This window comes from Seriola dumerili, unplaced genomic scaffold (genome assembly GCF_002260705.1).
Source record: "Seriola dumerili isolate Sdu_G_001 unplaced genomic scaffold, Sdu_1.0 BDQW01000877.1, whole genome shotgun sequence".
NCBI classification, from domain to species: Eukaryota; Metazoa; Chordata; class Actinopteri; order Carangiformes; family Carangidae; genus Seriola; species Seriola dumerili.
This window is the reverse complement of record NW_019175132.1, coordinates 1,013,843-1,037,993: the sequence shown is the minus strand read 5'-3', so window position 1 is coordinate 1,037,993 and position 24,151 is coordinate 1,013,843. Positions and strand designations below refer to the sequence as shown.

The window sequence follows — 24,151 nt, the reverse complement described above, 5'->3', positions numbered from 1 at the left end:
CTTACTTCTAATGAGCATTACAGGCCCGCAGACCTAAGTGGGGGAATTTACATAACCTTGCTCCCCCTGATCTCCACAGAGACTTTCCCACCAGACCAGCCCACACATGGCTGTTGTGACCCCACAGTGGTCCCCCTCTGTGCAAAGAGAGTAAAGTATTTTGTGGGCAGCAGCTGAGGGATTAATTTTAGGAGAAACAATGCAACCCAGAGGAGTGCTGCGTGGACGGCAATGACCTTCTTTATTTCAGGCTCTGTTGTCCCTCCAAATTAAGATAAATCCCTTTTGGTATATCACGACTTTTGAGTTTCCTTCATGTCACATTACAAGATTTTTAAATCATTGTAGCTAATGCACCAGCACTCCAGACAGCAACTACAGTGAACCACATTTACAAAGAAAACATTACATGAGTCATACTAAGTTGAACACTAATTAGCAGAACATGTTTAGACAGAGGTCTGGCAAACACTGTTTTTATGACTGAATTTTCACAGTGAATTATACTATTACCAAACTGTTTTTTATTGTTTGATGGTGTACGCTGCATGGGATCATGCCTGCACATGTACCTATTTAGTGTGGTTATCATGAACAAGATACAAAAACCCAAAAATGAACATCAGAATCACATTTTTACGTGTAGCCAATAAATTGCTCATACTATTTTATGTTTTAATTATTGTCAATAAATTCCATGGTTCCTACTGAAGTTACTTTAAATTACTTACTAAAAAAACACTGTAGTTTTTAGGAAATATTACCCAACGAAGAGGAAATACAGCATTTGTTTGGAAAAATTTGGGAAAAAAAACTGTGGATTAATATTAATTTGGTGCCATAAATACTCACTATGGTAAGTGAGTATTTATGGCAGTGAAATGGCATTTGTAGGGTTGGCTCTAAACAATAACTACAGTGGCCATGTTCTTTGAATGAAGGAGTGACTTTAATTTTAACTTTTAGTACCATATTTTACACTTTTCCAGTGTTTTATTAGAAGTGTTGATATCCTTCCAAGATATATTTGTGATTTTACGCACCAAAAATTATCTCAATATAGATTTACATCTCCTCTCTCAGGCTTCTCTCTGGAGCTCTAGCAACAACAGCTAGGTGTTGTTAAGGCTGTGAGCCTCTCCTCTGATTGGCTGACTGTTTTTCTGAGTGATCAAATAAGAATATTGCAGATTCAGGTAAACACTCAGAGAAGCCAAATCCTGCAAGGCTGGATGGTGGGTCTGGGTGGGCGGGTCTTGGGGCGTGGCTGAGAGCGACTGCTTTGTTTTGACATCACAAAGTTACAGCAGTTCTGAAGGCTTGTTTTAAGGCTCAGTGTCTGAATACAGGCTGTGTGTATTTCTCTGTGGACTGAGCACTTTGATACTTTCACGGTATTAATATAGAACCTAGACCTGCTTTATAATCAAAAATGACATGGAAATCTCACTTTATACTATAATGAATCTTTAATAATTTATATAATAAAACATATCAGGCTTTGGCTGCACAGACAGTACTTGTTATTATGATCAGTTCATTGTTGGTTTCGGTCTTTTCATGGGATTTGGGGACAGTAACAAAATATAGAAACTAGTCGTCAATAGTCTGCAGTTTGTTGTGTTTCATGTTTCATGACCCCAACCTTATCCCCAGTTTGTAACCGTATACATACATCGAATTTTGTCAGACTGAAAAGAAATGATTGCAAACAGTGATTTCTAACTAATAAATGAAAAAAAACCTCTCTTTAACAGGTCAGTGACCTGGGCAGACTTTTTAAAGGAGAGTGCCATCTATGTTTTGGCTGCGCGTCCCAATAGTTCTGCCATGCACATCCATCTGCCTCTATAGTCCAGGATCCTCCACTGCACCCAAGCAGAGAGAGGGACAGGGAGATAGAGGGTGTACCCTATAATATACAGATGAGCGGAGGAAGATAGACGTGATGACACGATGACACGAGGAAGGCGACTGAGTGAACTGGATGAAGCACTGAGAGACAGCAGATCAGGCCATTGATGGAATCTCTCCTCCTCTGCTTCACCTCAATCCACTACACCGACAACACACATGCCGAATGACACAACGACGATGCAAGTGACAGCAGCTGTCACTGGTCCCAACTCCAAAACCTGACGGCTTCCAACAACAAATGCGAGAGATAGGACGAGGAAGACAACCACCAACTCATGACTAGTCAGTCAGTCAGTGATATTCCTGAGCCCTTGTATGAAGAGATCATTCACATGAGCAGACAAGCTCCTAGTGTGCTCGCACTCTGTTGTAAATGACAGATACTACACTCTATGGCCATCCAGCCTACAAAACACACCTCTTCATGCAGGTACATTAATTTGACAGGCTGTTACTCTTTCAAGTATCCATTCCTCTGGGCCTCATCATGTCCTAATAATAACTCCATCCTACTGTAATGGGATTGTGTTATTCACCAACAAAAGTGTTAATCGTTGTGCACAAAGGCCCATGCAAATTCATTACTGGTACTGCTTGACAAATGGATACACTTCTGGGAGTAGATTAACCCTGCAGTTGCCATTATCAGAACATATACCAAACAGAAATGATAGCTATCCGCATACATATTATATCAGAACTGCTATAAATACCAGTATAAATTATTATTATGTATTAAAAATCCATATTTATTCCTGTATCCTCTGATATATCTGTTTTTTCCCCATTCTCATCCAAGACTCTATATGTTCTCCTGAAGTACTACGTGTGAAAAAGAATGTGAACGTTAATGAAAGCTAAACCAGTAAGTGACTTGTATATACTGCCATATAGTACATTTTGTTCCTGTTGTGCTCACAGAGCTGCACTTTGACAAGGTGGAGACATCTGCCTTCCTGTTCCAGTGTCATTATTTGCACTGTGGGAATGAGATGTAGCTGGACCACTGTGTGAGATAATCATGTCATGAAATACTGAGAGACAGTGGGAGATCGGCTGCAAACATTTGTCATTTGTTAAATTAATTTGCAGAAGCACTGATTAAAACTTGTTATGGAAGATGTGGTGGGAATTCTATGATGTTACAAGTTATACAACAATTTAAATGCACATGAAACTGCCCCTAGAATCACTGGAAATATACTGTAACAAATAGAACTTCATGTAGTGTTTATGCCATGAATTAAGGTTATCTGCCATGTCCTTTTAGTGAATAAAGTATGGTTACGATATGAATGTTGATAGTCTGAGGGATTTGTCACAGTGCTGAAATAAACGCATGGCATTTACTCTCCTTCTTGAGAATCTTGGGTTTGTGTCTTTTTGTCCTTTTTTTTTAGGCAAAATAATAACAAAAAATAAAAAAATAAGAATAAACATGCTTAAACATTTACCATAGAGATGGACAATGGAAATGGTTGAAATCAGTACCACAAAATTTATACAAATATTTTTTCCATAATCCATAAATCATTAATTTGGACAAAATAAATTAAATAATATTGAACAGAATTGAACTGAATTAAATTTCAAAGCCTTTTCAAAACCAAAAAAACACAAGAGCAAAAGTATAAGGAATGGATTAAACTGTGTGTGTATCTGCTCTAACATTATACAAACACTAGCATGTCCTGCCAACTACAGTAGCTTAGTCATTATTACTCATCCTCAAATTCTGTTTTCTTGTGAAAGGGAAGCAGTGTTTGAAAATACAAACACAACCACTGCGTTGCTTGTATCCAAGCCATTTGAGGGTTACATTATGTTAGAAGAAATAGCATTTTAATTACTTTTTTATAGGCTAATTAGCTGATGAGGATGCTGACTTTTTGCCTGTGGGGCAACTTTAACTTCAGTCTTTTATAGCTTAGCCATCATGTCCAATTTAACCCTTTAACTGCCTGCTCGACCATATGGTTTAGCACACTTTGACTCTTCCATTGCCTTTTTCTTGGTGGAGTTGTGAAAGGGTTAAGACTGTTTTACTCTTTTACTTGTTTTAAAACATCAAAAAGCCAGTTACGCCCCTTTTCCACTGGTCAAATAACACAGTAAGACCCGCCAACGTTGTGCTTTTGTTGGCAATTTATAGACAGTTAGAGACAGTGTTTTAAGCAACCCACATAATTTGAGCATGAGCCCTAGTTTACTCTAGCTAGCTACAGCTGATGATAAATCTGCCGCATTTGTCATTATAATCAGCACCATGCAAAAATGCAAATGTGGTGCAGCAAGAGTAGTATTACATTTAAAATTCAGCCATTTATCAGCTCCCTCAGCTTGATTACCCTCCGCACACTATTCCAAGTGGCAGGAACAGAAAACATGGCGTGATTTAACTGTTGCTTCATCAAGTATGTATACACAGATTATACATTCCACAGAGCGCAAATGGCTTTCCCTGAGAATCTCACCCATACCATCTCAAATATATCAATGTCAAGAGGATGGTAGCACAGGGACAGTAAAGTGCCAATCGTGGAGCAGATCGGAGCTGAGTGTCTGCTCTAGCTTACATAAAGAGGACAGAACCCTGGCTCTCAGAGTTTCATGGCCACTGGACCTTTCACCTGGCAACCACTGACATGAAAAGGACTTAGCGAGAAGATCACCTTCTCGCTAAGGGTTTTGCCAGCGATAGGGTTGGACAGAAACTGTTTTATGAACCATACCTTGCCTCAAAGGATTGCCATGGTAAAAAAAAAAAAAAAAGAAAGAAGCAAAATTGGTGAAAATAGAGAAGGAAAACAGACATGTTGTAGCTATGAACCCTCTGCTACCCTGAAGCTTCCTCTTTTTATCTGTCAGTAGAAGAAAGAATAGGGAGGAGTGCAGCAGTAGCATCTCCCCCCAAATGTTAAACTGAAGGTCACACAGTGAGAATGGGAGAGAGACACAAAAAGTAGAAAAAGAGCGAAAGACAGAGAGAGAGAGAGAGAGAGAGAGAGAGAGAGAGACTAAACAGGAAATAGGGATAAAAGGACACAAAGAATGAGACAGCGTGTGTGGGAGAGAAATCGTTTAGATGAGGATATTATGTAACTGTTTCATAACAGATTCAATGATGATGGTCGTGACCAGGCTAATTGCCACATTAAATGCTGAGTCAAATGTGAAACTTGAGCTCTGAATTAGTCCAAGGTTATCCCACCCAAATAGCCTCACAAATTATCGGGCTAATGAGAAAGATTGTTTTAGGCCCTGTGATGCAGCCTTCATGCCATCTGAAATGTTCAGCTAATGAACAAGTTCTCTTTTCCAGTCAAAGGCCTGGTACACTTTACAGGGTTGAAACAAAAAAATTGTACATGCCAGTGTGAGTATAAACAACATCTCTGTCTTTTGGGTATGACAGCAGCAACACGGCAGCAACAAAGGGCAGAATAGTGTGCCTCTATTTCCTTTTCTCATGGTCAATCTTATTTAATCTATTTCTTTATAAGAGCTAACATCTTTATAAAAAAATTATTATTTACAATGGATGTTAAAGGCTTTACAGTGTCAAGCACACACTGGATGTGGACCCACAAAGCAGACTCAGATGAGGGTCAGGTTCAAAGTTTTAATCAGTCCAGAAATCCGAACACAAGTGATCAGTCAATATGGAAAAAGTATCAAAATCGTCAGGTAAAACTCACTGGTCAAAAAAACAGGTAAAAATCACACAAACACGAGGGGCTACACGAGAAACTGCTGGACCGCTCACACGTGGGTAAAGACGATCTGGCAACTCATGAGGGGAAGGCAAGGACTTAAATACTCTAAGGTAGGGGAGACAATGAGACACAGGTGAAACACATTAGGGCGGGGCAGGTAATCACACAGGTGGGAAACTTGACAGGACGTGGGATCTGACATGAGAAAAGACAATGGTTACCAAAATACAAGAGAGGGAAACATTAAAGACAAAGAACCATGAACTCAAGTAACTTGGCAGGTCATGACATTTAGAAGTTTAATAGATTAGAACATACAATACATCAGACTTCATTCCTTTACTCACCAATAGCTGTCTCCAGAGGTTGAAAGCAACCCTTTTGTTTTGCTTCTATTTCTATCATTTCTTCTCTAAAACTAAAATTGGCATGCTAACCAGCTAGCATGGTCGGCCCATCTTGTCACTTCCCAATACTGAGTCAGTGTAGCATCAGAAGTTCTGCCCTGAAGAAAAAGTGCTGTATTGTAAACACAACAGTGGCTGAAACTCTTAGCAAGTCTGGTAAGTTAACAGCTGTTAATGCTAATGTTGGCTATGCAGAAATAGCATACCTTACAAATAGCTCCTTTAAACTGCAATTACAGAGATATTGATGTCATCAAAGAGCAGACGCTTCTTCTACACATTCTGTATAAGAGAGTTTTTCACAGTCATGTAGTTAAACTGCAGTGACGTAATTTGATGGACTGTGTCAGTGGAACCATTCATTCAACAAAATTGTTCCAATTAATTCAAACTTCTAGTAGACCATAACAAATCATGACAAGATGTGAGGTCAATGGACAAATCAAACTTTCAGGCAGGCAGTGTGAAACAGCAGATAAAATAAAGGGAAACGTTTTGAAATTCCTGCTATAGAATAGTGTATATAGACATTGTTGTTAAAGGATAAGGCTGACAATACTCAAGACATTACTTTTTCATGTTGTCAGGAAATACCATTAAAAGACCAAAATCTACAATGAAGTGATTCCACAGACCAATGATGCCAATGCGGCCAAATAATTTTTCAGGCCATAGACGATAAATACATCAATTAGAGACAATGCATGCAATTTCTACTGGCTGACATGTTTCTTCATCACCACAAACATGGGCACTAAAGTTTTGAGTCAAACCCACATACACCCTTTTGCCGCTGTAAGTACTCATTCAAGCACTAAATGTATATTAACTCGCCTCTTAAAATAGTCCTGACCAAAACAAACTGACATAGGCCTATTTAAGTGACCTTTGTTAAAAACAGCAGTGCCCCACTGTTTTGTAAAGCATTTTTAAAAGGAAACGATATATTTGTGACCTTTTTTTAAATGTTTATGTCTTCGGGAAACAATGAGAATTCTATTTCATAATGTTAAGCTCTGAATGTTTTAATAAAACAAGTTTTCATTCAGTGTTTGACAAAGGAATAATCGCATGAATACAAATGTGTTGCATGAACAGATGTGAGCCTGTGAGAGTGCCACGGCAACAAGTATGAGTTTGTGAGTCATCGCCTCCCCACGAGTAGCTCAGTATAAAGGTTATCTGGCTTGTCCTACGGAGAGTGTATCAGGGCCAGCTGCTGGCTGAGGTGTTACGGAGTGGCTAACTGCTGCTGTTTGATGGCTTGACTCAGCAGGGATGGGTAATGGTAAATAAGAGTGGCAGCCTGGTCATGGCTCTGGGGAAGCAGTGCCAGGACGGAGTCACAGTAAAATGTCAGCACATCAGTAACATCACGGAGTTAATCAGCAGGTTTGTGAGCCAACACAGGGTTTGTGATGAGACTGTGAAAGCTCTCCCAGTTTGGGCTTTTGACTTTAGAGAGAAATTCTATCAAAGCAGGCATTCAGGTTGTAAATATTACAAAGACAAAAAATCTTGTAAAATATGTTATGTCAGTTTCTTCAGTTTAGATTTATAAACATTTAAATAAATGTATAATTCGCTCTCCTAAGCATTTGCCTCAATTATGTATATTTGATATGATGGGATGTCTACATAAACAGTCTGACTGACAGATAAGAAGAAATAAAGTAGGAGCCCTAATCACACAGGATAAATTACAAGAAAATAAGTCTTTAAATGATGCAATATCAAAATTTACCTAATCCCACCTATGTCCTTGTTCTACCTTTGCCAACTGATTTTCAACACATCAAAACTAACAAAATGCCATACCATCCAACTCCATCCCTCCAATCCATTTTTAGATCCACCTCCGCATACAAGGAAAAAAAAAAAAAAAAAAAAAATATCACATCCCACCTCCAGCAGCCAGGCCAACTTCTTCCTTGGAGCCCACTCAGTCTCCTCAGCTGACGTGAGCCAATTACAGCGGTCTGGTTCCAGGACAGTCGTCTAACATGCCTGGCTCTTGTTTTTCTTTTTAAAAGCTCATTTAATGAAATATTGAAGTGCTCTTGTGAAAGTGATGCATGGCACGCATCTCTCTTCTATTCTACCTGCACAAAAACATGCATATAAATGTCTAAATCACACAATAATGGTCTTGTTGTTTTCAGATTTCTAAATAATACATTCTCCCAGATAAGAATGAGAAGAAAGAAGAAGCCAACAATATTAGGTGGTAATAACAAGGCATAAAGGCTGTGAAGGGAAAAATTAAATCTCTGTAATTGAACACCCGGTGTGGACTGACATCTGTGTACTGCAATCAACTGTGACCATGCCTATAATTTGGGGCTGTGTCTGCTGTGACATTCTGGATAATAGGGCTTGGTGAAATGTAAATTCTGTTTTTAGATGGTCCAGTGAAATTTAACCCCCCCCCCTTCATTTCACACATCTCTGCTGGACACCGTTTTTTTTTACTTAGCTCCTCATTATGTGCCATAGACTGCAGTGTTTGCTGCCCCCTGTGTGCTGTATGGGGAGGTGAACATCATTATGTATTTTAAATCTGTCGATGTTGGAGGAAAAGAGAATAGGTGTAGTTGTAGGAATGGTGGTGAGGGGACCAAATAAAGATGAAAAGACACTTTGAGCTATTGCTGCAGCTCTACATGACTCCATTAACAGAAGAGAGTGTAGGAGACTGCCCCATGGGGTGAAAGAGATAAAGAACAATTAGCCCTATCTTGCTGGCATCAGAGCAGCTAAGGGAGGCAATGCTGATGGCAAAAAATAAATTAGTAACATCCAAGAAAAACTGTTAAATTATACAAAATAAAAATATTAACAAATAAGAGACACTTTAAGCTTGTACAGCGATGGTGTAACTAATTAACACTGATAATGGCTACTTTCCAGAGGCCTAGCATTATGCATGATAGCTCATTTGTATGGTTTATTGGTCTATCCATATTGGAACAGAGCCACCATTAAAGTTATATATCACACTTCTTCTGCTAAGAATAATCAAAAACACCCACCGGAGCACTAGAACAACAGCACTATAGGGACAACTGAACACAGGTGATGAGGTTTGGCGCTGGCCTGGGATCAGGTTGTTCTGCCTGACATAGGAATTAGAGATTTGTTGCATGATCTCATCTCTAAATGGTTTCATGCTGTACATTGTCACTATACTTGATGCACGCTCCCATCTAGTGTTTATTACATACAATTACATCTCTCATTACACATTAGGAACAGAATTATAATGTGATAGTGATAGTTATAGTCTGCAAGACAAACAGCTTAGGTGATGATACGTGCTTATGGGGAAATAAAATATTGCGGGATCATTTGATAGCTTTTAATGAGGCTTTTTTCATCTACTGCGCATGCGCAAACCGGAGGGGGCGGGTTTGTTTGCTGTGACTAATGTTTTGTTTTCTGCCGTAATGAGATGGTTGTGACGAGTTAACACCAACAGCTACGACGCTAAACACTGCTCAGGTAAAAAGCTAATCGCCGGTCAGTATTTATAGTCAGTTCTTTCACTCCTTAAGGGGTGTCACTTCTATGTAGCAAGCAGTAGCACTGTTTGGGTTACAGGACCTCTAGTCGGCTACACAACACAATGATGCTAGCTTCTAACTGTTAGCTTTAGTAAATCATTTAGCTAACGTTGCATCTTATTGCACAGGTGCCACTGGCTGAAACTGAACTCACCTTCCGTACAGTCAGTTCACGCGAATCAAGTTATAATCCCACAATATTTAGTAATGTTGTTTCTTCTCTTGCAGTCAGATTTTAAGATGAGCTAATGTCCGTTAGCCCTCTTCGGGGGTCACGGGGGGGGGGGGGGGGGGGGGTCGCTAATGGAAGCATCATTTCGCGTTACGTAAAATTGCCACAAACTCGTCCGTGGAACAGCATCATCCTCGAAAGATAGCTACGTATACGCTGCATGATATTGTATCCGTTTTATAGTAGTACTTTACTCAAAATGTTGATACTGTCATACAGTGGGAAAATGCCCCGCATCCATGATCAACATGCAATAGAAGCACAACCCTGGAAAAACAGATCTTAAATTGAACAAATTACTATAAAGTCACATGTGGTAATTAAGGGATGATTTGACTATAATGATCAGACCCCGGCAGGGGAGTGACAGATTATTTTGGTTTGTTTTATCAGAGACAGTTAGAGAATTTGATAAGCCCTCAGTCAGACTGATACTTCACAGTGGAAGAAGTTGAACTACAGCAAAGCTCCCCTTGAGAGAAGATACTCAGAAAAAGTAGTTCAAACTATTTTGGAAAAAAAAAACAAAAAACAAGATCAAATTGACAACACGTGATACAAAATTATAACAAAGTCACATGCCAAAAGTGTTCACAGGTTAAACATTAACCAGAAAATAAATACCCCACTATTCACAGGAAAGTGAAAAGATTGTCAGCTTTGGTTTGATATACAATAACTTTTTATGTGTGGCCATGGAGATTCCTTCTTAGGCTGAGATTCGGGAGGTTTAACCACAATAATGCTGTCACTGTGTGAGCATTGAGCAATGCTTGCCCTTGGCTTTTGCACATGTATTACACAAAGAGTTTGATGTGTATGGACTGCCTGACAAATGCGTTGCCTGGGCTTACCTTCATAGGATGAAAAGAGAGCAAAGAAATGGTAAAATTAAATGGCCCAAGAGGGCCAATAGATTCAATAGTTAACTACACAAAAATGGTTATGTCTTCTTAAATCTCTTTGCCTGATGTCTTCTTAAATACAAACCTTTTCTGTCATCATTTTGAATCATCTTGATTATGTGGTAGTGACACTAACTGTAGTAATCACATCATGATAATAGAAATACCAAGAATTGCCTCAGTAATGTTCAATGAAAGAAATCAATGTATTTTCCAATTTTAAGCAATTTTGGCACAAGTTTTCATTGTTACCTCTAGTAGTATGTCAGAGTTTGGTTTCATTTGATTTCACACTGGTATGCAACTTAATTTGCACTGAGAGGCATCCTTGAAATAGGTAATCCATTACTGTAAATGCCATATTTGCCTTTTGTTTGTCAAGGTCATGTTACCATTGCTTACTTCCAGCTGACAGTGAAAAGTGATTTTTAAAACTCAGCACAGCATTATTATCATGCAGCAGTAACTTATGTAAGTAGAAATCAATGAAATAATTAATAAAAGCCATGTGTTGGGATGGATTTGTGAAGTATACTGCAGTAACTTTAATTGTCCAACAGAAACACTGGCCCTTTTAAAGAGAGAAGGTAGCATACTGAAAGAAATGGCATGTTAGGTTCATACTGAGCCTAACAATAAAAAAGTTAAACTCTAACATTTCAGGTGCTCAAGTGGTGTGTCGAACAATACCGCCCTGTGTTATTCAGTTCCCAGCAGCAGGGATTCTATAATGATTATACAGTTTTGTTTGTACAGTCATACTGTGCAAAGAACAGATAGCTCCAGCTGTTAGATGAATACAGTAATACAGGCAGCATGTTTTCTATGAAGTGGAGTAAAAAAAACTTTCCACGTGATTCTGACCCACTGCTCTTTGTAATTTACGATCTATACATGTGAGTAAGCTTATTCTGCTGCTTCACTCATTCTAGAGAGGAACTTTAGCGCCTAAGGTGTAAAGACTTTTATCTGTCTCATTTGACTGATGTGGTCTTAAAAAGCAACTCTTGCTGCCAGTAGCCCAGTACTGGCCACTAATGATTAATGACCTTATTTGAGAAATGTCACATCGTGTGGAGTCTTTTCTGAGTTGCTGTTTGGCTTTAAATCTCCTACTAACAGTGACCTTGTGTTGGCCTGCAAGAAGACAAAGCCATGGGGAATACAAGCAGTGAGAGGGCCGCGATGGGCCAGGGGGAGAAGGCTCAGCGGAGGGACAGCCGAGGTATCAAGGAGGGAGAGAGACCAAAGATCCTGATGGACAGCCCAGAAGATGCTGATATTTTTCATGGTGAAGATTTGAAAGTAAGTCACGCTCCTCTCTCTCAGGCAGACTATCTGCTGCCAACATGATAATTTGGTGCTCGTAGACTTTTTCAAACCCAACTCTTCACGTGATGTAAATCAACAGCTAGTGGTGTTTTTTCTTCCAAATGATGTTTCAGGCTCCTTTAGAGAAAGAGGAGTTCCTTGCATGGCAACAAGACTTAGAAGCAGACGACAAAGCCCCAACTTTAGACCGGCCAACAGTATTTCGCTGGACTGGAGATGGCAAGGAGGTCTACCTCTCTGGGTCCTTCAACAACTGGGCCAACAAGATTCCTCTTATTAGAAGGTGAGGATGTATCTTGAAAATTTGTGTCCTCATTTAAAGTTATTTGATAAGATAACATTTACCATTTCTCACTGAATCTAGCTAGCACGCAAAGACAGTTGTTTTGAGTGTCTTTCATGAAACAGCTTGGTTTATGAATGAAACAGGACGATACAATTGTTAGGTTGATATACATGATTTCACTGTACGACTGAAGTTTCTGGAAGTAAAAGATAAAGCCTTGTTGAAATTCAGTTCACTGGTTTAGAGGGCACACATATTATTAATGAGGTTGAAGACTCAAAGAGAAGTTACTGTTACAACTCACCTTACTTGTCATCTTTCAAAGTCAAAACACCTTTGTGGCCATTGTCGATCTGCCTGAGGGGGAGCATCAGTACAAGTTTTATGTGGACGGCCAGTGGACCCACGACCCAGCTGAGGTCAGCAGTTATTATTCTCTAAAATACTCACTCCCTTTTTGTCAAACAGGCTTTCATCGGTCACCATCCAACTAGAGAGGTTGTTGCAGCTGTGATTCAGCCCTACATTACACATAGAGGCCTCCTAAAACATTATATACATTATGTATATTCTACCTGGAAATTTCCTGTACAACTTCCTGTGATTATTATCATCGTTATCTGTAAATAAAGCTATTACACCTCTGCTATGAGTGAAAGTCTGGAAAGACCACTAAACCAATATTGTCATGACATAATGAATGGTTTTGCATTATTGTATGTTGTATCTTTGCCAGCATTACATAGTGTAACTGCAAGTGTATGTAATGAGTTTTTAATTTTGGCTGCAAGCAATAATCTGAGTGAGACCTATTATCCTGTTGAAACAACAATTATCATTTATCTGCAGCAAGGAAATAGAGTTTCACATATCTGAAAATAATTAATCACGTATCCTGTAAACTTGGCGAAATTGTGGAATGAAGGAAATATTGGACAGACGGGGTTGAACATCTTGCGCATTCAGTTATTGTACACTTGTAATTTGTCTTGTGTGTTCCCTCACAGCCGGTTGTGACCAGCCAGCTGGGCACAGTCAATAATGTCATCCAGGTGAAGAAAACTGACTTTGAGGTGTTTGATGCTTTAATGGTGGACTCACAGAAATGCTCTGACATGTCAGGTGAGTACTGATAACCCCTTTTCATGTCTGCCCTGTGAAAATTCAGTGAGGTAGCGTACAGGTTTTTGGAAGCGGGTATGGAAAAGTGTACAAAAATATTCTATATATTCTAATATTTGGGCACTCAGTCCACCAAACATCAGTAGACGTCATAAAATATAAACCATGATTCATGAATTCAGTCAGAAATTAAAACATCATAGTATAATTTTAAAATTGAAATTTTGTGCTGTTGTGTGAACTGAGGCCAGGATTTCTACACAGCTTCTTAAGAAAATGTTTGCAAATGATGTTCTCTCTTACTCATACTCTCCCGCCCCTGCTCTGCTCTCCTCCCTTCCTCAATTAGACCTCTCCAGCTCTCCTCCCGGACCATATCATCAGGACGCCTACATTCCGAAACAGGAAGAGAAGTTTAAGTCTCCACCCATACTCCCGCCGCACTTGCTTCAGGTCATCCTCAACAAAGACACGGGGATATCTGTAAGTAGCTGTGTTGTAATTAAATCAGGCCTATTCCACACACAGTTATTTACATTGTGGATGTTCTTGATATAGTGAATTGCTTACTCTTTATTTCTCTCTATTTTGTATTGTATCTGTGTAAAAAATTCCTTGAAATTAAAACGCAGTTAAAATATTGAGGGTTATAATAAAAAGCAACAACTTGCTCATTAATGTAATAAATAATAAATAAATTAAAAAAAATCTGTCAAATAACACTGCCAGTAACTGATAAAACACATCTATAAAATGAGGCAAGCAATTATGAAGAGTTAATATGCATTTATGGAAATAGAGATGATAAAAATAGAAAGATGGAAAATAGAAATATAAACAGAATCTGTTCCAGTATTCTCAGTTGTTTCTGTTTCTTTTCATAATTCTTTTTCCAGTGTGACCCTGCGTTACTCCCAGAACCCAACCATGTCATGCTGAACCACCTCTATGCTCTTTCAATTAAGGTAAGGTCTGAAGCTGACTGACTCACGCCAAAAATAAATTCAGTATTTGCTATTTTTCAGCTGCTGAAATGTGGGAAAACTCAGTGACACTTTAGAAATGACCAGATTTGATAGCATTTTTAAATAGAAAGTGTGAGCTGTTGCCGCTGTAGCATGCACAGCTGATTCTATCTGTGGAATGCCAACAATGATAACAAGCTGCTATTAGAGGAGTTGAAGGACAGATGATTCAAAAATTGTGACAGGAAAAACAAACACAATATACATGGCAAGATATAAATACAAACAGCAGTGTCAGACTACATGGAGGAAAAGACAGAAAAAAAACGACTGCCCTTCCCTTCCCTGCATTTCCCTTTCAATCCTGCACAGTATTTGGATGGACTGCCTTATAACTACAATTGTTCGAGACTGAGTGATCATATTTCCACCATTGGTCAGCTGAATGTCACGTGACTGAGTTGGAGTTTCCTCATTGGCCGCTTCTCTGACAAAATGAATTGAGACAAGAAGTTTCTATGCAGTGTTGCCAACATATCAGATTTTGTGAACGCTCCAAATGAACTCAGATGCCTCTACATTGGTCTCAGGTCGGTTGGCTTCATGTCCACGTTGTGGGTTGCTTAACCTGTGCATTGTGGACACAAAGTGCCCCAGGTTTGCTTCGCCTTTTTCTCACCTTCCCCATTGTATTTTAGCCCCGGCGTAGATGGATCACATGCTATTGCACTGGGACACACAAATAGATGGAACCATGGCCGCTGATAACGATAACAAGACAGGTGGTCGACAGACATAGGATGAACACATCAATCAGCAACTGTCTGCTATGCACTCTCTCGCTCTCTCTTTCTCTCTCTCAGTTGTTTACAGCATTTCCACAACAGTTTTGACCTAGTCTTGTTTTCATATCAGTTGGCGGCTGGTCAATTGACCTTGTTTTTAGTGTGTGTAGTTCTTTTTAAAGCTTTTTAAGGGGACTGTGCAACTGTGATCATACAGTTATACAGGTGTTGGATAAAATGCGGCAGTATATACATGGGAAACAACATTTTCTTAAACTTTGAATTTAATGAAAGAAACTGTTTTTTTAGGAAGGATTGCAAATTTTTCATATATTGGGTATTTGGAAAGAGTTTTTGTTGGTCAATAGCGAATTCACTTTCCACTTCCTCAAGCTAGCAATGTGCCAACAATGCGTTTGACCACACTTCATTTTAAGCCCAACGCGCCATGGGTGCTCAGGGCGCAAGTGCACTTGGTATTTAAATAATGTGGGGCGGGCGCTGCTTTGCGCTGGTTTGCCACTATCACTTTCATTGGAATCACATTAGAATGAGATCTCTTAATGGCCAACATGAAAACGAGGAATCATTACAGCAACCAAAAAGTCTTTGAATGTAAACACGGGCACCTGACTATTGTTTTAAGACAGACTTGAAAAGTTGTGAGCCTCCCCTGTAATGTAAAGCAGCAACAAAGTGTTTGGTTCCCAATAGTAGCAGGTTAACAGCAGTTTTGCAGCTTTTACACCACAACAAATGAGTCGCTCTGTGTCTCTATATGAAAATAAGAACTGGAATATGGTAGACATCATATTGCCTGATTGTTGATGGGGATTAGTGAGCGGCGGGTCTTCAAGATTAGTGGGTGGCCCTCCCACTAATCTCTACGGTAAAGGTGCACATGGTATGACCGATACCATTCTCCCCACAAGGCTCATGTGTATCTAAGCTGCCAGCATGCTTTGTTTTGAAAGCCTGTGTTTTTTTAAGTGAATTTTTCCTCCATGTTTTCTTTTTCTGTCACAGGATGGGGTGATGGTGCTCAGCGCGACACATCGCTACAAGAAGAAGTACGTCACCACCTTGCTATATAAGCCTATCTGATTGAAGACTCTCTTATCCCAGTGTGTTAACTGTACACTGAGTGTACAAAATATGAGCTCCACCTGTTTTTTCCGTAAAGCAGAGACCAGGTGAATGCAAGCTCATATCAGTCATGGGTTTCACCTGTTAAATCCACGTCTGGACTTGAAGAAGCAGCTCTGAGTGAGGTGGGGGAGATAGATTAAAGATTAGGAAAATAGATATTGTTAAATTTGTCAATTAAACTTTTATTTTAAGTAAAATTCAGGAATAATGTTTACTATAGGAATGCCCTGAAAATGGATAAACTATATCAAGATGACATGATAGTGTTGAATGGGTGTGCACAGTAAAATGTCAACAGATTAATCATTTGTATCATTGTACAAATCTGCCTCAAGAGGCTGGTTAAATGATGACATTACTTTATCCATTCTGAGCTTTGAACACACAGCTCTGAGATTATATCTTGTACACTCACTGTACACCCAGTTGTTGTACACATCTGCTGAGGACCATCAATGCCACACAGTTACCACAATCCTTCATAATCTGCCTTTATTTTTTCACTGATTGCCCTCTGTAGTTTTCAACAACAGTAACTTTGTTCAGTAGACATAGAGAGGCACACATCTATAATCAAAGCAGACAAAAATGGAATGAGGAGAATTGGTAATGCTGGGGAAATTGGACTGAAGGACCTCAGATACGCGAGGTTGCTGTTGTCCTTCCTATGGTTGCAAAAACAACAGTGGTACAATCAAGAATGTGAATGTGAAGGTCAAAGAAGGAAAAAATTGCACTGCAGTAGTTTTCCACTGTCTTCTTTTGCCTTTTTATCTTAAAATAGTTGTATTTATTAGTTGTATTTTATTTAGTATGATCACAGAGCACACAGTAGTTATTTTTCTATTATTTGTGAAGTATTTAGTTATATAATTTTTTTTTCTACTTTGGTTGATGATGTGATTTGTTTTGTTGTCACGAGTTTTCTCAGTATAGTTGCAGCGTTGCAGTCATTACCATTCCAGTCGAGTATCTTAGCAGGTTGTTAGGACTAAGATGATGTAGTCGAGACCAAAACCATCTCATAAATGAATCTGGTCTAAATAACTCTTATTAGATTTGCACTACCATAATAAACATTTAATTTTATGTAGAATATGTACCCTTACACCACGACAATGTATGAGAAGAATAATGCTCACACTTTCTACACAGGTTTAGTGGTCGTCACACTGATATACCATTGCACAATAATAATTTCCTTCTTTTATACAGTGTTTATGCATTCCACACCATAGAGTTGATCCCTGCTGGCTTAGTCAATATGGGATCGTTAGGTTTGTGCCATGACACATTGCCAATCTTCAGTAGTAATGCAGAAACTTCAGATGGATCCATGGGTAATGAAGAAAGACCCAACAGGAACGTTATTTGACAGGGACAACAGTATGTTAAAGACAAAGTGACCAACATTTGCTTGAAGAGCCACAACACTGACAAAGGGACCAGCATAGGATCAGACTGGAACTGTTACTGAAGAGGCGTTATAGTGAACATGTTTGTCTGCACTGTTAATGGTCAGTGTGTATTTCATGAGGTCTGAAAGACTGGACTGAATTTTAAGTTAAAGGCAGCCTATGACTTGAACCATCAACATATCATTTTCAAGTTTTGTTATCTAGGTGTAATTACCATAAACAAATGAGACCATGATGTTGATTACAGGCCACTGGATGCTGACACTCCTCAGTCATAGTCTCTTTTGTTTTATTGTCTCAGAACTAACATGGTAATGACTTATTGATGATAAGATGCTGGATATTCAAATACATTGCAGTATCATTAAAAATGTTGAGCCTTTGAACCATGCTGGTGTGTATACATTTTCGAAGATATTTGTATTAAAGATAAGTTGCAGTAAAGATTCATATGCAGTTTGTTTTATTTGTGTGTGTGTATATCTGCCTATTGTCAGCCTCACTAAAACACTCATGAGTCCATCTGTAGAGGCCAATGGCTTGTTTTGACTCACAGTCATTGTAGGACACCCTGCAGGGATTTTGAAAGCAATTTATTCTGTACTGGTCATTTTTATGATGAACCAAACAGTGTCCTTTGACTTGTCCACAATATTATTTTATTTTACATGTATTTCTTCTTCCCAATGAGGTTATCAAAAAAAGTGACAAGAGTCATTTGACATATTGTGGTGAGAGTATTCAAGGAGAGGAGGTTTTAAGGCTGCACAGAAAATGACTTTTAAAGCAGCTTTTCCCTAATGAATTTTTTATTTTTTTTATTTTTATTTTTTATACACTAATAAAGCTAATTAAAATATACAGTACTTGAGAAAAATACAGAATGACCTTCAAGCAAACATGGTAAAAGTCAAAATACAGATGAAGAAAGGTCACTGTTATTACTTCACAGAACTGCCAGAGAAAACAGAAACATTCCACTTCACTGTTCCTGAGCCTCTGAGCACTTTGCTCTCAACCTTCGTCTGCTCTTCATGTAATCATAGGTGTGTTATGGAAGTATGGGAGTTTCCATGTCCCGTTGCATATGGCAGAAAACCTGAAGTTGCTGTTTAAATTTAGTCTCATGTTTATCTCTCTATTTTGGGCATGAGGTTATTTATTACATAATTATGCAACAAACAGTGTCTACAGAAGGTTTTACTTAAGCATACCTTGTAGTTTTATAACAGTTTGACTTAGGACTATTTTTCTTACAGTATTCCAAAAAAAAAAAATTAAAATATGACTGCTCATGTACGTTTACAGTGATGTTACACATAGAGTGATTCTATCAGTGTGTCTTACTGCCTATTAAGAAATAATGATGCATTTTTATAAATTGCTGTCTTATGTGCAACAAGTGGCATTGAGTAATAATAATTTTTCCCTTGGTGTGTGGCAATATAGCTACACTTATGACAAGGCATATGGGGCATATAGGACATTTATGGAGTTCCTGATGTGTCATGCACAGTCACACACAGATGACAAATGTCTGACCAGAGTTTGACCTATGACCTATGCCTATGAGCCCAGATAGATTATACAGAGACCGGAAAATCATTAAGGGAGCATAAATCTCACCTAAAGCCACTTGGTCCGCTACATTATTTACTTTAATCACAGAAAATGTGTTGATGGTAAACATTTATTCTATATGTGGATTAAGATCTGCATGAAAATACACGTAGTGATAAACAATTTGGGGACCCATCAATTTTTTTTATCATTTACTGGTTGAGGTGGCCAAAAGCATGTGGACATGTGAATTTTACACTGTTATGGGATTTTTGAGCATCTAATTCAAAAACCATGGGCATTAAGGGTCCAATATTGTATAAAGTGAGATATCCATATATTTTCTGAATATAAAGCAGGTCTATGTTCCATATTAATACTGTGAAAGTACCAAAGTGGTCAGTCCACAGAGAAATACACACAGCCTGTGTTCGGAAACTGAGCCTTAAAATGAGCCGTCAGGACTAATGTAACACTGTGATATCACAACAAAGCTGTCACCAACCTCAGCCAAGCCCCAAGCCTAGCTCACCTGGACCCACCATCCAGCCATACAGGATTTGGTTTCTCTGAGTGTTTACCTGAAATCTGCTATATTTTTATTCGATCACTCAGAAAACAGTCAGCCAATCAGAAGAGACGATCTGGTGTTACTAGAGCTCCAGAGAGAAGCCTGAGAGAGGAGATGTTAAACTACATTGAGATGGTTTTTGGTACTTAAAATCACGAATATATCTTCTTATGGATCAACACTTAAAATAAAACACTGGAAAAGTGTAAAATATGGGACCTTTAATCGCTTTCTCTTTCTTCTCCCTCCACTCCTCTTCAAAGGTGTTTCAGGAGATTTTGAAGCCTGGTTGGGTGGATTTACTCCCACTGAGCCACAAGGGCATTTGTGAGGTTGACACTGATGTTGAGGCTGGCTCACACTTTGTGTTCTAGTTCATCCCAAAAATATTGAATGGGGTTTCTGTCAGGGAACACCATTTTTGCATGGGGGTATAAATGTAGCATGAAGGTTTCCTTTGAAAATGGGCCAACATTGGCAAACATATTTAAGGGAAATCATTTCAGATATGAGCATGCTTTTGCTCGAAACAAGAAAATATGGCTGCTGTATCAAGGGATTGTCACTTGATAAGATTTTTTACAAATAAATCTGCCGCAGGAATTCTTAATTAGTGTAGTTAGACTGACAGGTTGAAAAAAAATGAAATTATGAGAAACAACCGACTAAAGCGTGAAATTAGATATTTTGTCCCTAAAAAACAAGTTTAAAATATCCCTTGTGCAAGCCAAAAGAATGAAACTTGAAATAAGATGCTTTTGTTTTGAAACTTCACAGCTAAAAGTAAATGGTAAAGCATGCTGAAGGATCTGTAGCAGACGTGTCCCTTGTATTTAGCTAAACAATTAAACAATTAAGACTTGGCAGGTGAGATTTACTTGAATCAAGTCAAACAGTGAGATTGAAAATGACATTTTTGATGATATATTTCAAACCTTTTAAATGAATGAGTCTTAAGCATGACTTATAACCCTGTCAGTATATTCAATGCCTCCCACATGGTCTTTCACGTAACAGCTGACCAAATCGAGTCCAGAAAGAACATCAAACATATTTGACAACAAGACAGAGTTAAGGAAAGTTCAAAGAGTGTGGGAGTTTTGATTCACTTTTACACATGCTGGTCTGTGTTCAAATGTCAGATCCCGTGCACAGTGAGGTGTGCGACTCTGTGTCGTATGAACAGCTGACAGGGCAGGTCCCAAGGTCCTCATGGTTGCTATATAAAGAGGATCCTGATCTTAGAGTGAGAGCTACTACACTTTGGCAGAAATTTTTATTTACAGGATGAATACCCTCCAGACTCTGTGTCTTTTGGTTGCGGGCCTCTCTGTTGGTGAGTACAACTTGACAACGCACAGCTGTTTGTCCGGCATACATGTTGGTTCTGAATAGATGCATCCTCTAGTCGGATTCTGATTGTTCCCACTTTGTTGTGTTTCAGCCCAGTCCTTGGACTACAAGGCACTCAACCAGTTTAGAAGAATGATCCTCTGTGTGATGCCTGACAGCTGGCCTGTTTTTGACTATGCTGACTACGGCTGCTACTGTGGAAAAGGAGGCTCTGGCACGCCTGTGGATGATCTGGACAGGTGATGATTCAGTTACTCTGTCTCATTCTAAAATGACTTTTAAAAAAAGCCTGTTCGGTCTGTTTGAGTATTTCTTGTTATATCTGTAGGTGCTGTCAAGTGCACGACCAGTGTTACAGCGATGCTATGCAGCACCCTGAGTGCTGGCCCATCATCGACAACCCTTACACCGAGCTCTATGACTACAGCTGTGATAAAAAGAACAGGAAGGTCACCTGCAGCGGTGAGTACACCAAAACAAAAAGCTTCTCCTGCTCATTTGTTCTTATAAACGTGTTCATTTGTTCATAAAACCTGCGGTAAGATGCATTTTTACCCTTTTCTGTCGCTGTATTTTTGTTATTGTCACATTGATGGGAACAAATTGTCTCTATTATAATAGAATCTATAATGTTCCCAGTTCCTTTAATTTTTTTTTTTTATTTGTAATCTCAACGTGTTCTCTGCTTTCTCTTCCTCAGACGAAAACGACGAATGTGAGATGTTCATCTGCGAGTGTGACAGGAAGGCCGCTGAGTGTTTTGCCAGGTCACATTGGAACCCCGACCACGAGCACCTGCCCAGCGACCAGTGTCATTAAAGATATCTGCAAATAGTTTTCAAAAGTGACAGATTGTTTTGTTAATTTATTGAGAATCATTATCATGTTAAGATGTTTTCACATAAACCTTATGCTGTACAGCCACATTCAAAATATCATGATTTCTGTATGAGACAATGCATTTCTCATACTGTAATTTTACAAACCTATCACCATCCATCATTCACTGCATGTGGAACTGCAAAGTTCTCAACACAATGAACACAATTACATGTACATCTCTCATTTTACCTCACCTCACATTCTACTGATAGCCAGTCATTCAAGCGTATAATGTTGAATGTGATTCCTGTCACTTATGTTGCCATTAGAGGGCACTATGGTCTACCTTTTTTTTGCCTGGCTTCCAGGATGAAGTCGGTAGTATACCTGTCATCTGATGCTTTGTTTTTTCATCTATCCTTCCATACTATCTGTAAAACTCTTATATCCAGTGTGTAATATTTGCATATAATCAGATAATAAAAATGTATTTACAGAAAAGGACAGAAATAATATTCAGGTTTTCATTTTGCCTCTGTTTTACATTTTGTGGGTATGAATGGGGGTTTGTGTCACGTAGGTTTTTTCAATACATCGGCCAGTAAGTAGTTGTGAAGGCACAGTCACCCTCCTTCCCCCATAGAGTCAGAGCAAATAAAAGATGGCGTGACCTTTATAAACAGAGTTTTCTTTATTGTAACTATAATATAATGCACACTTTTAAACTGCAAGTACTTTACACTTTAACTTTTATTATATTATAGACAGACACAATCTGAACAGACAGGTCTTCTGGCCTGACAAAATGCACAAACGTGTAGTTATACAGTATGCAAAACAAACATGCAATGCACCTTTCTGCAGTTAAGGGTCACTCTTACTGAATTAATGAATTCGTTTTGCCAGAAGCTGCTGTTAGCCACTTTTAGCCACTACAAATCACCGCAACAAACATTCACAAACAGTGTTGTCACAAACAATCTATCGTCAGCTCATTCTGTATTGCTAGTGACACTGGTTATTTCTATCACAGTTTTTACTTGTTATGTACAACTCCCAGGGCACCAGAGGGCTGCAGGTGAGATGTGGTTGCTTGTGAGATCATTTGGGACCCGAAAAAAAAAAAGAAAAAACGAATCTAATCACTGCAGCCGAATGTGTTGGTTTCAGCTAGCCACCACTGTTAGCTCCCAGCAGCTCACTCTTTGTTTCAGTCTTCAGGGTATTGTTCAGACAACACTAAGCATCAGCACTGTAAGCAACAGCAGCTGGTAGCTGGCTGCTGGCCATCAGCCAGCTGTGGCTGCTGCTGGCTCGAAGATAAAATGAGACAAAATGGCAAATGCAAGGAGGAAAAAATAGATATTGACCACTTAGTAATATTATGAGTCATCTGCTATTGTTACTGTAAGGTAGCTATAAGTGGCTAGTGCAGCTGGTTATGTCTTGGATTGACCAAGAAGCCTGTTGTGAGGGAAATGATGATTATGATGGTGTTTTCATCTTGTGCTGATTTGCTAATTGGAGATTTACACTGTTTACACTGTTGTTTGAAGCCAAGTCCAAATTGCTGAACACATAATTTAACACCTTGACGCCGAAACAGTGTTAGCAGTGGAAGATGAGACCAGTATCACCGTGCATGTTACAAAACACAAGGTGTCCTCCAGTCTTCCAAACTGAGTGACAAAATTGATTGTTTGTCAGTGGCTTGAAAAATGACCCACGTGAGTGTTTTCTGATACCTGTTGTCAGGATGACATCATTTGTCAGAGTTGTTTTCAAATGACATAGTGTGTGTGTGTGTGTGTGTGTGTGTGTGTGTGTTTGTGTGTGTGTGTGTGTGTGTGTGAGAGAGAGAGAGAGAGGGAGACAGAGAGAAGGAGAAAACAAGTAAAAGTCAAACATTATTGTATTTTTTCTGTCACTCAACACCTACGAGTTCAGGCTCTGTTTTTAAAACTCTGCCTTTATACTCAGAACTGTTTTGTGCGTCACACTGATTGTCTGTGTAGAAACGGAGAAAAAAAAAAACATCACACAACTCA

At 38.9% G+C, this 24,151-nt stretch overlaps 3 protein-coding genes across 3 annotated transcripts in view; all 3 read left to right on the top strand.

Moving 5' to 3' along the window:
- Positions 1 to 3,250, top strand: part of phf24 (PHD finger protein 24) — a 30,085-nt gene extending 26,835 nt beyond the window's left edge. Inside the window, exon 8 of the mRNA XM_022766626.1 lies at positions 1,758 to 3,250. Coding sequence (XP_022622347.1) covers positions 1,758 to 1,854 — 97 coding nt within the window. The 3' untranslated portion in view covers positions 1,855 to 3,250. The remainder of the gene's footprint in view (positions 1 to 1,757) is intronic.
- A 6,202-nt stretch (positions 3,251 to 9,452) lies between these two features.
- Positions 9,453 to 18,235, top strand: LOC111237513 (5'-AMP-activated protein kinase subunit beta-1-like). Its single transcript, XM_022766637.1, has 8 exons — positions 9,453 to 9,541; positions 11,863 to 12,045; positions 12,186 to 12,355; positions 12,684 to 12,777; positions 13,366 to 13,480; positions 13,830 to 13,963; positions 14,377 to 14,445; positions 16,257 to 18,235. Exons 2-8 carry the CDS (start codon positions 11,896 to 11,898, stop codon positions 16,332 to 16,334), a joined length of 810 nt encoding a protein of 269 aa, XP_022622358.1. The 5' UTR covers positions 9,453 to 9,541; positions 11,863 to 11,895; the 3' UTR covers positions 16,335 to 18,235.
- Positions 18,236 to 21,170: 2,935 nt separating this feature from the next.
- Positions 21,171 to 22,115, top strand: LOC111237503 (phospholipase A2-like). The gene is made up of 4 exons (XM_022766627.1): positions 21,171 to 21,264; positions 21,373 to 21,520; positions 21,610 to 21,743; positions 21,982 to 22,115. The coding sequence occupies exons 1-4, from the start codon at positions 21,216 to 21,218 to the stop codon at positions 22,098 to 22,100; spliced, it is 450 nt and encodes a 149-aa protein (XP_022622348.1). The 5' UTR covers positions 21,171 to 21,215; the 3' UTR covers positions 22,101 to 22,115.
- Positions 22,116 to 24,151: the final 2,036 nt, after the last annotated feature.